Source organism: Antedon mediterranea, chromosome 3, assembly GCF_964355755.1.
Source record: "Antedon mediterranea chromosome 3, ecAntMedi1.1, whole genome shotgun sequence".
Classification (NCBI taxonomy): Eukaryota; Metazoa; Echinodermata; class Crinoidea; order Comatulida; family Antedonidae; genus Antedon; species Antedon mediterranea.
Window position 1 is genome coordinate 5,826,330 of NC_092672.1, and position 16,057 is coordinate 5,842,386.

The 16,057-nt window shown below is 33.7% G+C and overlaps 1 protein-coding gene across 1 annotated transcript; it reads right to left on the reverse strand.

Annotated features, from left to right (window-relative positions):
• Positions 1-50: 50 nt before the first annotated feature.
• LOC140044671 (RING-type E3 ubiquitin-protein ligase PPIL2-like) lies at positions 51-15,423 on the reverse strand. Its single transcript, XM_072089282.1, has 17 exons — positions 15,315-15,423; positions 10,287-10,336; positions 9,843-9,891; positions 9,541-9,655; positions 9,040-9,091; positions 8,243-8,334; positions 7,779-7,944; positions 6,737-6,837; positions 6,149-6,193; positions 5,994-6,069; positions 5,553-5,659; positions 4,728-4,817; positions 4,346-4,379; positions 4,004-4,121; positions 3,331-3,520; positions 1,983-2,131; positions 51-1,247 (listed from the first exon to the last, which is right to left on the reverse strand). Exons 1-17 carry the CDS (start codon positions 15,344-15,346, stop codon positions 1,151-1,153), a joined length of 1,563 nt encoding a protein of 520 aa, XP_071945383.1. The 5' UTR covers positions 15,347-15,423; the 3' UTR covers positions 51-1,150.
• Between the last annotated feature and the right edge of the window lie 634 nt (positions 15,424-16,057).

Below are 16,057 nucleotides of genomic sequence, written 5' to 3' on the forward strand. Positions count from 1 at the left end.
GATTCAGATTTTGTATAAATGTTTTTATTAATTTAAATTTTCTGCCATATATAAAAGGACAGCACATTATTATTTTACATTACTTATACATGCTTTTGAAGGAATACATATTCTATTTTTACACTGTTTCCTTTAAGGTACACCTAATGCTTGATTCCCACTAGGACGCAATGCAAGGACGTAAGCGCATCGCAAGTAATTTAACCAATCACAAGTGATGGATTATTCAAATAACTGTTGCTTGTGATTTTTCAACTCATTGTTCTTACGTCATTGTATCAATCATTTGATTTATATAGTGCCATTCCAACAGTCAGTGCTCATAACGACGCCAAAAAATATCAGAAAATGTAAGTTTTGAGTAGTGACTTAAAGGTGCTTACAAATTTTTGTTTAATCCTAGTGGGAACCAAGCTTTACCAAAGTTAGCTGCATTACTTTAAGAAACAACTCAAACTACTACTGCTGTAACTTGGAAATGCTGTGATTGCATTTTTGCTGCCTCATAAGTTTTAAGTTGCTTCATTTATCTTATAGAAAAATAATTAAATTTACCTCATAATTTACAGTATATATGGCAACAAAAATGTTATTTGCAATAATGACACCACATTATACTTATCTGGAAATGAGTGGTGGCACTGCAATATGGCAGATTTGAAGTACAGTATATACAGTAATAGGCCAACAGTAACAATTTCGCCAATACTACATCAACACCATCGAAATGAATAATTGTGCACTTAAACCCCACTTTGTTTAATTTACAGCATTTGCCTTTGTTTTACATGAAAAATAATTGCATGTATTATATAAGTTGGTGCTTTTGCAGTTGTTTTGCATCAAAATATAAGGTGAATGTAAAAGTAAAAGTGTGGAAAATTAAACTATAGCAGAATGTAAGAAAAATGTTTTATTTGTGATATCTGTTGAGCATGGCATCATGTTAATTGTACAGATTCCCTTTGAAATATTTGTATCCAAAAAAAATTAAAGTGTCCAGTTGCAGAGTCTGGTATCAGTCTAGATTTTGATTTAGTCACAAGAAGCTCATTCCCTGTTCATAAATTATGAAATGGTACTGTGGAAATTTGGGTAGCCAATCAGTGAAGGGGTTATATAAGACTTGAGGCCTACTACAAGTAGCCAATCACCATCCACTGAAGTTTGTCAGACTGTGAGATGATTTAACTTTCTTCTTTGCTATACTGGAACTGATCATTGCTTCATCAGATTCTCTCTTGTTTCTAGAAAAGACAGTGAAATATTAAAATTGAAACAAATTCTTAAACAAACATTGCACCACCAGAAAGTACAATAGCCACTAACAGTAGAACCTTTTTTTGGGACATCCATATTCATAAATGAGGAGGAAATATTTTAACACTACAGCTATTCAGGAAACACCCCTGTTAAGCGTGGTTTCCACAAGCGACGCAACCTACACAACATAAGACAATGCCCTTCCAATAATTGTGTTTGCCCCGTCTGTGCGAAATCAAACCGGACTAGTTCCGCATCAACAGTAGTTGCCAGACTTTTGACTTGGTATTTGGCTATGTGTTGTACTATGTTTTCCAGTGTTCTTGCCTTCCGTTGTCGCAGGAAATCAAACTGTTTTGATTTCCCGCAGCGATGTTTGTAGCACTGTTGCGTCGCTGGTTCCCACTTGTGATTATGCAACGTCTCTGTATTGCGTTCTAGTGGTAACCACGCTTATAGAGGAAACTTTGTTGGGTCCTAACGGTGTCATTAATAATGATTCAAATTTATCTAAAGCTCTGTCTACACTATCAAACTAGTTTGACACAAAAAAGTGTACCCAAATATGGTAGTGATATTCCCAAATATGGTATGACATCATCATGTCCATATATGGGCACATCACATTTTTTTGGTCACATAAAGTTTGATAGTGTAGACAGATCTTAAGACAGCCTCATATATTTAGATTTTATGGGTGCATGAATATACTTTAATACCTTGATGGACTACTTGAACTTGCTATGTATTTACCAACACCTGATCGATATACTACTGGTTTATCTGATGTCTTACTAACAGGTTTGGAAGGTCCTGCCGCCATTTTGGCAGCTTCGTCGTCTTTTACTTGTTGCCTGTCATTTGCCAACTGTGAATAAATGTGATTTTACAATTACTATCAATATCAGTAGACACAACAATGATTACATTTTACAATTACTATCAATATCAGTAGACACAACAATGATTACATTTTACAATTACTATCAATATCAGTAGACACAACAATGATTACATTTTACAATTACTATCAATATCAGTAGACACAAAAATGATTACATTTTACAATTACTATCAATATCAGTAGACACAACAATGATTACATTTTACAATTACTATCAATATCAGTAGACACAACAATTATTACATTTTACAATTACTATCAATATCAGTAGACACAAAAATGATTACATTTTACAATTACTATCAATATCAGTAGACACAACAATGATTACATTTTACAATTGCTATCAATATCAGTAGACCCAACAATGATTACATTTTACAATTACTATCAATATCAGTAGACCCAACAATGATTACATTTTACAATTACTATCAATATCAGTAGACACAACAATGATTACATTTTACAATTGCTATCAATATAAGTAGACCCAACAATGATTACATTTTACAATTACTATCAATATCAGTAGACACAACAATGATTACATTTTACAATTACTATCAATATCAGTAGACCCAACAATGATTACATTTTACAATTACTATCAATATCAGTAGACACAACAATGATTACATTTTACAATTACTATCAATATCAGTAGACACAACAATGATTACATTTTACAATTACTATCAATATCAGTAGACACAACAATTATTACATTTTACAATTACTATCAATATCAGTAGACACAACAATGATTACATTTTACAATTACTATCAATATCAGTAGACACAACAATGATTACATTTTACAATTACTATCAATATCAGTAGACACAACAATTATTACATTTTACAATTACTATCAATATCAGTAGACACAACAATGATTACATTTTACAATTACTATCAATATCGTTCGATAGAAACAGGAAAATTGCCTTTTAAACCCCCATAATATAAACAACGTATGCCAAAAACTACCTTATCCAAGCCTAAGGCTCTGTCTATACTATCAAACTTTATGTGACAAAAATATGTGATGTGGCCACATATGGACACAATGACATCATATCACTACCATATTTGGGCACATCCCACTTTTTGATAGTGTAAACAGAACTTAACACAAAATGTTGCAATGGGCTACTTACTTGTTCATCAGCCTCTTCATAAGGGTTCACAAATACAGAAGCTTTCACTATTTTAATTTCTTCTTTAGGCCTGTCAGTTTTATCTGTTTCAATTTTCTCCATAGCAGTTAGCGTATCCAAGCCGCCAACTACTCGACCAAACACAGTGTGTTTTCCATCAAGATGCCGGCATGATCGGTATGTTAAGAAACTATATTAAGAATATAGAGTTATCATCTTCTGGTGGTGTGTAAGCAGGAAAACTTTACATTACATGTCCAAGACCACAAATCTGGTTCTGGTCTTCTCGGATAAGGACTATAAACCGTAGGTCCAGTGTGCACATCTAGTACAACCCAGTACATCTTTCGAGACAAGTTACCTCAGTGTACTAGTACACACACAGCCACTGATCATAACTGGGCCCTCTGGGAGACCAATTTCGATTCAATCAATGCCAGAATGATCAGTATATTAAGAATACACTGTATCAATAAAGGATAATCTGATTCAATTAAGATCATCTATGTTCTAGTAAGAATTGTGAAAACCTTTGAATCAAACATTACATGCCAAGAACACAAATCAATGGGTCCATTGAATGGCTAAAACTCTGGCAAGTCTCTAGAACACTACCCTAAGTACCAACTGAATTCCACTGGGATATTAACAAAATATTGCAAAAAAAACTTACAATTGCGATTTGTTAGTATCTGGTCCCGAGTTAGCCATGCTTAATACTCCACGGCCTGTATGAGTTAAGTTGGGTTTAAAATCATCTCCAAATGCTCCTCCCCATATAGACTCTCCACCTTCACAAGAAAAGAAAAAAATCATACACTTTGAGCAAGAAAAAGTGATCAATACATTTTCACATAATGAGATAACCATAAACAATGACACAACAAAGTTGCCACAACCAAACACCCTTATAGATTTTATTATCTTTAGCCTTCCATATTTTTATTTTCTAAGTCTTGTTTGTGGGTAGTTTAATATATATGAATGTTTGGACATATATATTTAAATAATTTACCTTTGCCAGTTGCTGTTGGATCACCCCCTTGAATCTGTAATAGAACAAATTTTATTCATTTTGTATAAGCTGTCTACACTATAAAACTAGTTTGACAAAAAAAGGTATGACCAAATATGGTAGTGATATGCTTAAATATGGTAGTGATATGACATCATCATGTCCATATATGGGCACATCACATTTTGTTTGTCACATAAAGTTTGATAGTGTAGACAAGGATTTAGAAACAATTGTAGAAAAACATTTGATGGTGATCAGATATCTAGGAATTTATATACATCTAATCTATATGACTGTTCACACTATTCCACTTCCCTACCCACCCACATGGAAGATGGCCTTCTACTTGCCTTGATATTAATCCCTATTACAAACTTACCATAAAGTTTTTTATAGACCTGTGGAACACTGTGTTGTTGTAATACCCATTACTGCAATGCTTCATAAAATTCTCACATGTTTTTGGTACCTAAAAAAAAATCAATATAGATAAAGTAGTACATTAGAAGCCCTAATAACAGAAGCCCTTGATTAATTGAAGAATTACCTTGTATCTTGTTCCAGAAATAAATGTTAAAATACTTGATAAACAGAACGTTACAACTTTTGCCGATGAAAAAAAAGGGGATACATACAAAGATGCTGTTTCCAAAGGGTTGATTGAAATATATATTTATACTGGGTAACCTCTTCAGTCAAAGACTGGTCTCCCAGAGGGCCCAGTTGGTGATCAGTGGCTGTGATGTACTAATACACCGGGGTACCCCCCTACTCGTCTCGAAAGATGTACTAGGTTCTTTAAAGTGCACACGAGCAAGTTGTGTACACTGGACCTACGGTTTATAGTCCTTATCCGAGGAGACTCGTTCTACCACCAGAACCATGGAGTGAGTGAGCCTCGAACCCCTGCCGATGTTATGGCTACGTGATTACGGTTCCACTGTCTTAACCGCTCGGCCACTCACCCACCCTCCGCTCGGCCACTCACCCACCCTGGTTTCTAGTTTTTATACAAAATATATGAAAAATGTTTAGGATAAATAAATCAAAGACAACAAAATAGAGGGAAATGGTGAACTGTGATGATGTCTCTAAATATTGGGAGTTTGGTATAGATTGTAAACAAGAACAGATCTTTCTATGTTGTTGTATGCGGTAATTAATAAGGTGACCTGTCAATATTGACCTGCAATCAGAAACTTACCATTTCACAGTGCAGTTCAATATTCAATGTGCCTTTGTTGGTTGTTAACCTAACATATCCCTTCTTCCTTACTCTTTCATATCGGATAATGTCTTCGTCAATCACCGCTAAAATACACAATTTCTACATTTAACCTGTCTAATAATTAATTTTGCTTATTTTTGCCTATTATGGTAGATTTTTTAATCTCCAGTATCATACAGTCACGTTTGTATGCTCAACTTTTAAAAATCCTGATACACAGACAATAAATTATCTTTTATTAATATTCAATAGTTATTGGTTCAATATGTTTTTTTCAATGACCATTAACAAAAAAAAAAATATCGGTATCAGTTTGGTTTACTACAGTGGCTAAACAATTATTTTGAACGTTTACCATTTTTTAATAAATAATAAAAAGTTTTGAAGAAGTTTTTAATATATATTTAGATAACATACCAGCTTCATGCTTTGTCTCTATATCTATAGCAGTTGATGTGAAGCCAGCAGCAACCTTGCCAGTACTGTAATGGGCCTGCAAAGTGTTAAAATGTCATTAAAACTAGTTTGATAGTGTAGACAGAGCTTAAGACTAAATATAAATAGATAATTACGGCATTGAATGAATCTGCATGTTTGACAACTTCTTCCTTTTTCTCCTACAAGACAAAAACAATTTAACAGTTATAAGTAGGTTGATTTTTTAACGCAGTCCAGTCAACTACCTCACGTTTATCAAAAGCTGAACGTTTAAAGATGTAACAAAACAAAAAACAAGAAAAATGAAGATTAATTAAATCAGACTTAAGTCTTATTATGTTATTTTGTAGTTTTAATTAAGTTAATCACTTCTGCACAAAAATAATGTTTTCACTTATAAAATGACAAAATAAATTGTTAAATTCAACAAGCAAAACATTATAATTGGTTAACAGCCAATTTGACTACTTTTTTTTCTCTTTAAATTACAGTATTTTCAAGTAAATAAATTAGTTTTCGATCCAATTTTGAGTCAAAGTGGTTAAAACTATTATATGAAATTAAAATGGCATATTTAAAAAAAATTGTAATAATTAAATTTTTCAGAGGTACAATACATCTTTAATAGTGCTGTTCATCATTTATTAGTGCAAAATAATGAATAGCACATCAATCAATCAAATGGCACGGATACACTAAAGTGTGCAATAATATGTACTTACAGGTGCTTTGTAGTCCCGATATAATTCTGATAAGATATCATCTGTTTCTGCATTTGTCTTGTTCAAATAATATTTTGATCCTCCTTTAGCTTTTCTTTCCTCTATAAAATTATGAACATTCAGAAAATAATATTAGGGAGCTTTCTCTTTAAGATGACTAAGAACCGATCTAGGTCAGGTAAATCCATGTGTGTCAGTCATCGTCTGGACCTAAAACCTGGGCTGAGGTGAGGAGCGAGGATACATATGAGGATAAGACAGTAGAACCCCATTTGAAACACTCCTATTAAGGGGACACTCCTATTAAGGGGACACCATATTCAGGGGACACCATATTCAGGAGACACCATATTCAGGAGACACCCTATTAAGGGGACACCATATTCAGGAGACACCCTATTAAGGGGACACCATATTCAGGAGACACCCTATTAAGGGGACACCATATTTAGGGGACACCTCATTCAGGGGACACCATATTCAGGGGACACCTCATTCAGGGGACACCTCATTCAGGGGACACCTCATTCAGGGGACACCCTATTCAGGAGACACCTCATTCAGAAGGTTTTCCAATCAGGGGACACCACCTATTCAGGGGACACCCCATTCAGGGGACACCATATTCAGGGGACACCCTATTAAGGGGACACCATATTCAGGGGACACCATATTCAGGGGACACCATATTCAGGGGACACCCTATTCAGGAGAAACCTCATTCAGAAGGCTCTCCCAATCAGGGGACACCACCTTTTCAGGGGACACCCCATTCAGAAGGCTTTCTAATCAGGGGACACCATATTCAGAAGGCTCTCTAATCAGGGGACACTTTCCTGTTAAAAGAAAGGCAATAAGAGTTTTAACACTACGGTCAAGGGTCAATTCTTTGACCGTAAAAACAGTAATGTTCTTTTTCACTATCACACTTATCACACTATTTATTTCTTGCGTTATAAGTGTGGCAATTTATTTTTAAAAACTACACAATGATCTTTTTCAAGTCTCCTTATATTAAATAATTGAGTCCTGTATCACTTACCTTCTGTTTCTGTTTTAATGTTGTTCTTTACATGATGAAATGCACTAATGTTAAATTTCTTTAAATCGTTTGGATCTTGTAACGTTATAATGTCTTTGCGGGTGAATGGTTCATCATTCAAAAGATCTTTCCAATTCTTTGTTTTTATGTTTAATTGATCAACTGCCTACAAAAGATAAAGTTTAAAAGTCACTTTAAAGGTGCCATAGATATATTATTGGCTAGAGAGCCAACTAGGTACATTAAAGTGATGCTAATAGGTTATGAGGCATTTTTTAGCCTCAACACATGCTTCTCACAGGCTATCTAATATACCCTACCATTGTATTACTATATTGCTCACTTTATTGCACAAATATTTTAATAAGTTAGGGGGTATTTTTTTAAATAAGTTAGGGGGAATTTTTTAGCCTTTCATCAAACTGTATATTTATAAATATTGTAAACAATTCAACCAAACTTACTTCTTGTGCATAAACATTGCCAGTGGTTTTGATAGCCACAATAGTGGAGTTGTCGGTGAAAATCTTGAATGTAACTGGACAATGATACTTTCCTATTAATGAAAACATTAACAAATAATTGAGTATAATCACACTTACCACTCATATGTTGTTCAAGCCCTACATGAGATAATTTACTTATTTTATTCACAAATTTTAAAGCAAAATGGCACTGAGCTTGGCCAACTATTGTTTGAGCTAGTCATCCATTCATACTGTATGACCTTCTAAATAAGCAAACTTTATTACTCTCTCACTTCTCTACTCATCCACAATCTAAACACACAATTTCACATGACACCCTATTAAAGAGAAAATTTCTTGTTAGATGAGGGGCAATATATGAAAACAACAATTTAGGGACATTTTGGAGGGTCCCAAAAAGATTCTTTTGTATACAGTTATGCACTTGTCAATTGTATGATCCACAATTTGACCCACAGGAGAGGTGCACCATTTTTCGATGTGTGTCATACCTTAAAAATACCATGACACACCCCTGCATCAAAAAGTGACTTACCTTTAGGTAACCCTGACGCACCCATTTTGAAGAACAATTAAGATGTTTTTTTTTATAATGGGATGTTAAAGTAACGGACATTGACACACCATTGTTCATTGATGTGATTTAACAATTACGTTTTTTTTTTACACATCCCTGTACCAATAATTATTTTTAAATGATGCACCATAACTCACATTTACAAGGGGTTGTATAGTGGGTCATACAATTGACAAAATATATTAACTAAACTTACCATTAGAATTTTTGTGAATAGTCAACTTTACCAAAGCCTTTGTATCCATTGGCTGAAATACAAAAAGTTTTAAAAAGGTTAAAAGTTACATTCTAGAGACACCGGTGTTAAAAATATGAACAGAATTTGGCACAAAAGAATTTCAAAAATGCGATCGCACATTACGTGGTGGAAAAAGTCTAATACCAGACCTATTTAGGTTATAACAACAATGTAATGGATGTGTTGAGTCGTTCATAATTTATTATTTACATTATCAAATGTATTTTGAGCGCAACACGTTTTTGTGGTAGTGGTGTGATATTACATATGTTTTATTGATACGCTGAGCAACTTTTCTTGACCAATAATTTTATTTCTTATCGTCACATGTTAAAGTTCCAAAATTACATAATTTCAAAAGATGTTTACAATAATAATAATTTAATGCCACACTGGTCACAATCTAAAAAAAACAACCTAAAAAAGTTTTGGAATAAAAATACAACCAATCAATGTTACCTCTCCTGTAATAGGATTAATTCCATAACGTTTCAGAAACGGAAGAATATTTGTAAGGTCAAATATCACACCCTCCTTCGTACAATAAGGATGTTCAAACGGCTGGAGAGAAAGGCTATGAGGAAAAAAAAGAGAAAATGCATGATTGGTGGCGACAAACAAATTACTTTATCTATTGCTTTATATACAACTTACAGAAAATTCTTGACAATTACAGATTCATATCAAGATACCAAAAGTAGGCAAAAATAAATAAAAAGTTATTTATTAAATTTGTTCTTTTTTTTAGTGCATTTACTTACCTACAATGATCAAATGGCAATCGCTTGAAGTCCGACTTTCCACTTTTTCCTATATGTAAATAGAATTTTTTTTTAAATATAACAAAAATACTAAAGGTAATTTATTATACTGTACCTATTTTGTGATAACCAAGTGGGAATCATAGGTATCATTCTAAAAGAAAACCTTAAAGGTAATTTATTATACTGTACCTATTTTGTGATAACCAAGTGGGAATCATAGGTATCATTCTAAAAGAAAACCTTAAAAGTTTACAATTAAACATCCTATTGGTAAACTGTATTATATTAAAAATGATATTCAATACTATAGTTTTAAAATGAGTTTATGAATATTTAAAAGTGTGAGTATGCATGTCTTATTTTTTTAGGAATTTTCGTAGCGGACAAAATTTGATAAAATGCATAATAAAACCTTTTTAGAAAACAGTTAGATGTACTAACCTGCCTTTTTTCCTCCAAATAAGTTTGTCCATTCTTTGGACGTAATATACCTGAAACAATAACAAAATGAATTAATGAAATACTGTAGTAAACACAAATGAAAACAAAATGCTTTGTGGCTGAATATAAATTTACTAACTAAGTAAATATAAACATACATTTTGAAAAATGGAAGGTGGTTTATGGTAGCACTCAACATCGTACACCACTCTAAATGAGTGGTGCAAGAGGCTGGTGGGCCGGTCGTGGCCCTCTATTAGCCGGGTGTCACGAAAGCTCAGACCACGAAAGCTCAGACCCCCTAAGACCTAAGATCACGAAAGCTAAGACCCAACACCTAAGATTACAAATATTTATCTTTCGCACCTGCCTTGTATTTTAACTCCCAACATTTATTCTGAATACCACACCTTAGAATTGGCACTTTCATGAAAAAGAATCACATAAAAAGTAACAAATACATTTTTAAATTGATGATTTTACAGACGTTTTTCTCGCACACAAAATGACTAGCCTACAGTACAGTAGGCCTACCCCATGGGCCATGTTCAATGTTTTTGTTTCTATGGAACATCAAAAGAGCAAAAATTATATAGAGGGCTGAAAACTCTGTGGAGTCCATCTACAGTGTGGATGGAACAATGTAAAATTAAAATTGTAATGATAATAGTATAATCATGCAAGTACGAAGAAATAAATACTGGCAAATAAATTTTAATTTAAAAATCATGATAAGTTTTTTTGTTTCGTTTTCTTTCTGTTTTTATACTTGTACTATTATTGTTGCTCTTTTGGCGCTCCATAGAAACAAAAACATTGAGCATGGGGAGCTCGAGGAGTTACATTGTCATTACAGCATACAGTACAAAGAAACACATCTGTAAAATCATCAATTTAAAGGATTTATTTATTTGTTATTATGTGTTTCTCCTTCTGAAAGTACTTATAAGTCCTAATTTTAAAGTGTGGTGTTCAGGATAAAGTTAGTCAACAAATTTGGAGTCAAAATACAAGAAAGGCAGGTGCGTAAGAAAAACATCCTCGGAACCAACAGAATGGAGTAAATATATACCAACAAACAACCCGTCAAGTTTGTTTGTTGTAAAGAAAAAATATACATTTACTCAACGGGCGAAAATAATGTGAGTTTATCTATGTTTTGCGGTAGTATTAAATTATATTTATGGTAATAAATGAAACCTACTGTGTTTAAAATTATGTATGGATAAACAAGTATTGTTTTTAAGCTGTAGTATATCTTAGTATTTGTAATCTTAGGTGTTGGGTCTTAGCTTTCGTAATCTTAGGTCTTAGGGGGGCTGAGCTTTCGTGGTCTGAGGTTTCGTGACACCCCTCTATTAGCCCCCTCGTCTTCTGAAATTGTCTTTTAAATAGTATGGTTGTGTCAACTTCTACTGTACTGGCAGGAGAGCATTCCATGAATTTACGACTCGTTGGGTAAAAAAATGACTACGGCAATTTAATCAAGCATTATTCTTTTTCAATTTATGTTTATGACCCCTAGTGGCGGTATATTCAGACTTTTATTTTGAAAAAGTAAATCACTACCAATAGCCTCTTTGTTACAAAGAAAATTATATGTTTGAATCATGTCCCCTCTATGTCGTCTTTCTTCTAAATTCAAATTCAAATTCAAATTCAAAATTCTTTAATCATCCCACACGGGGCAATTCAAATAAAAAGGTCTGGATTAAAATGATCTTACAAAATATACAAAATATCACAATACACAGAACAAAATAGAAAAAAAGTCAAGTCAAGGTTCAAGAATTTAAGAGTCGAATAGCCACTGGCAAAAACGAATTCCTTTTCCGGTTTGTTCTACATGCCGGGCATCGAAAGCGACGCCCATGAGGCATGAGCTCGAAATCACTGAACAAGGCATGGTTAATATTTTTTTGTTAAATTAAAAACTTTTAACCTATCTGCATAGGGCATGCCATGCAAACTAGGTGGTAGCCTAGTTGTTCTCCTCTGAACTTTTTCTAATAAAAGAATGTCTTTCCTTACTTAGTTGAGGACATTCCTTGGACTTGGTAGCAGGACGTTTCGGGCCAGGGATTTTTAAGCCCCTGAGAACAAGAAGTTCCAGTCACATAAAATTACTATTAATTAAATCTAATAGTATATTTATTATGCCTAGGCCTAGCCTAGAGGCTAGGGCCTAGGTAGGCCTACTATAGTAGGCCTAGGCCTAGGCCTATATGTGAAGTTTCTAAATTCTGTGACAATTTTTTTTTCGCCGTGGCTAAAGATACGGTACCGTATTCTAACTTCTGTTTACTAAAGGTACGGTAAAATTGCATTACGTCATAACCAGCCAATGGGGTGCTGGTACGTGTGTGACGTCATCGTATAAGGACTTTGGATTTTTTTTTCATATCGCGAAAACAGTATCAACCGCATTTTCTTTATGCTTCATTTATCGCTATTATCGCCGTCGTGTGTGACAAAAACTAAATGTAGCCTACGTCTGTTATTATTATTGAAAAGCGAAAACATGTTGATTTTAATTCTAGAATACAGAGAAAACCGTTTCAAAAGAGGCCTAGGCCTACTTACTACGTACTATAACCTCATTATATGAGTTTGTTTGTGTGTAAGGAAAGCGATGCCAGGCTGGGGTCAGCTGCATGTGTGCGCTGATGATTGACTCAGCACTGGGGCTACTGTCTAAAAATCATAGTATTTGAGGGCCCCTTTATTGTCCGCATTTGCTTGTTGTTTATGGTCACCATTGTAAACAAAGTTTAATAAAAAATATAGGCCTAAAGGCCATTTGGAATAAAAATAAAACCCTCATCAGCGCACACACATCCATGCAGCCTGGCGCCGCCGACAGGAATTCTCTACATACAACCAAAGAATATATATGTTATGCGCGATTTGAACAATTTGAAATTGCGCAAAAAAATCCTTGCGCAATTTGAAATTGCGCAAATAATTCTTGCGCAATTTCAAATTGCGCAAGGATTTTTTTGCGCAATTTCAAATTGCGCAATCAACTTGCGCAATTTCAAATTGCGCAAGAAAATCTTTGCGCAATTTTAAATTGCGCTGCACAATTTGTAAATTGCGCAAGATAGTTCTTGCGCAATATGACACCTTTGCGCAATTTGAAAACGAACTGTAAATTTTCAAATTTCGCAACAAAATTCTACCAGACAATCGGTATTATAATAATTTATTGGAAACTAAATAACTCAAAATAAAACATAATAAATCCGAAGATAACATGTGTATAATATAATAAATACATAACATTTATTATTACAATTAAATAATACTATCACTGTAACTTGAAATAAATCAAAATAAATGTAAAAATTAAGTTTTTAATATTAGTTTAAGCTAGGCCATGTAACCTAGTCAGTATCAGTAGTCCAGACCCTAGCTAGGCTAGAGTAGTATAGCCGGCCGCCCGCGCCGTGCCCGCCTGGTGGAACACCACCGCTTCGTTTTCCTTCGTTGGTTCTTCGACGGTATGCTAACTTATAACAATATTTATCTTTAATTTTGAATCATTAGAAATTACTATAAAAATATGGGTGTGCATGATTTCACAATCTGTCGAAAAACCTTGCGCAATTTGCAGATTACTTGCGCAATTTAATACGTTGCTTGCGCAATTTGAAACACATGTTTCAATTCAAATTGCGCAAGGATTTTTTTGCGCAATTTCAAATTGCGCAAATCGTTCAAATCGCGCATAACATATATAACAAGAATGAGTATTCCGCGATTTTTGCATGAGAAATTTGTAACAGAGAGCTCCAGAGAGTGATGCCCGTGATGTATACATACTAAATAAGACTTGATTTAATAGATATTATACATGTCACATTAAATAGAATTATGATAATATATTTCGCAATTGTAAACTATTTTATAATACATATTTATTAACAAACTAGTGTACATTCACTTTTACAGACAATTATTTACTAACATGCTAAATTAGTTCACAAAAAAGGCCTAACACAGCAACACCAAAATCAACAAATCGTTACTCAGCACGGCCTATTCTTTACCATTGCCGCGTACTACTCTACGCCCGGTAAATTAAGTATTGTTTTTATGATATAAATTAGTATAAAATACATGTTATTTATAGGATAAAATGTTAAATGTCATTAACATTTATTTGTTTTACCAGAAAGAAGTTAAATATAGGAATATTATTAAACTATCCTTTGTGAAATCGCGTAAACACCAACACGCCCGGTCACGCTATCGTAGCGCCCGGTTGATAAAGCGAACTGTTTATACGGCAGTTTTTACTAAATAAATTGCATAAAACGAACAACTAAATATCCAAATAGCATTTAACATGATGTTGGCATGTAGTTGATAACATTTTTTATCATGAAAATACTACCGGTGGTCTAGCCTTTGATTATTGAAACCGTCACAAAAAGTTGTATACATCCCAGATACATCCACACTTATGGCGGCGCCCTACCACATGGACAATATTACTGTTACAGGGAAAATCGCGGATTACTCATTCTTGTTATATATATTCTTTGATACAACAGACGCGATATGAAAAAAAAATCCTTATATGATGACGTCACACACGTACCAGAACCCCATTGGCTGATTATGACGTAATGCAATTTTACCGTACCTTAGTATAACAGAAGTTAGAATACGGTACCGTATCTTTAGCCACAGCGTTTTTTTTTAGTGCAAATTAATAATATTAACGCTTTAAGTTTAATAATAATAAAAAATGTTTCACTCTTCATCCAATACTGCTCTGTGGCTGTCTAGAACATTCTACAAACATAAATTGACGCACTAACCCCACTTTCTACTAGGCCTCTAGTCTATGCTATAGCATGACTAACAGACAGCAAATCGCCCTTAACTCAGTCAGCTGCTGCCCTGGTAGGCCTAATTCCATCATCAGCAGTAAATGTTGGGCCTAGCCTAGCCTACGCTATTTATATTAATATCGACGTCAAGTCCCGGTTAAAACAAAAATTAAATAAAACATCTTACATTTTATCTGATTGATGTTGTCGTTTCCCCATGTTGCTTGTTTGTGGAAAACCTAAAAAGTAGGGCCAAAAGTAGGACTAAACAAAAAATAATACAATTTGCAATTATTTATTCCCGTATTCGTTTGTTGGTAGTTTATGTACGTTGTAAATAAATGTAGTTAATAGAGGGGGCTATGTCCTTTTTTTTAAATGACAATTCCGATTTCAATTCTTTATTACTTTTTTACTAAGTATTTATTATACCTTGTAATTAATATGTTTTGTTATTATAGAGGTCTATTACCAAGGTAATTACTGAATTTTGAAACGGGCCATTACCAAAATAATTGTGACTGACATGATAGATGATAAATAGGCATTGTATATGGAAACGAATTAACACAACATAATATCATAATAGGCCTACTATTATTATACAATACAAAATAAATTCTACTAAACATTTCTAGATACTGGCCGATTTGAAAATAGTGAAACTAATATTCGTTGAAATTGCTTTATTAATAGCGGTAACAACTTGAGAAGTAAAGCTGTGCTTTGTGGGGAGCCTTTGTGACAAATGTTGATGATATGCAAAGAACTGTTAAGTAGATTAATAGAATTAGTAAATCAGTGTAGACGCCCATAATCTACATCATTTGGCCATACATCGAGGGAGTCACACGCCCACTCATTAAATCCGCTGGAGTCAATACGTAACAGTTTGTCATTTTATTTATTTATTTATTTGTTTTAGTGTGA

Excerpts from the sequence above, each read along its gene's own strand:
- LOC140044671 (XM_072089282.1), bottom strand. The coding sequence starts at position 15,346 with ATGGGGAAACGACAACATCAATCAGATAAAAT. Across the intron at positions 10,337-15,314 it reads CAACATCAATCAGATAAAAT|GTATATTACGTCCAAAGAAT; the intron begins GTAAGATGTTTT and ends TTATTGTTTCAG. Across the intron at positions 3,521-4,003 it reads GATACTAACAAATCGCAATT|TTTCTTAACATACCGATCAT; the intron begins GTAAGTTTTTTT and ends TTCTTAATATAG.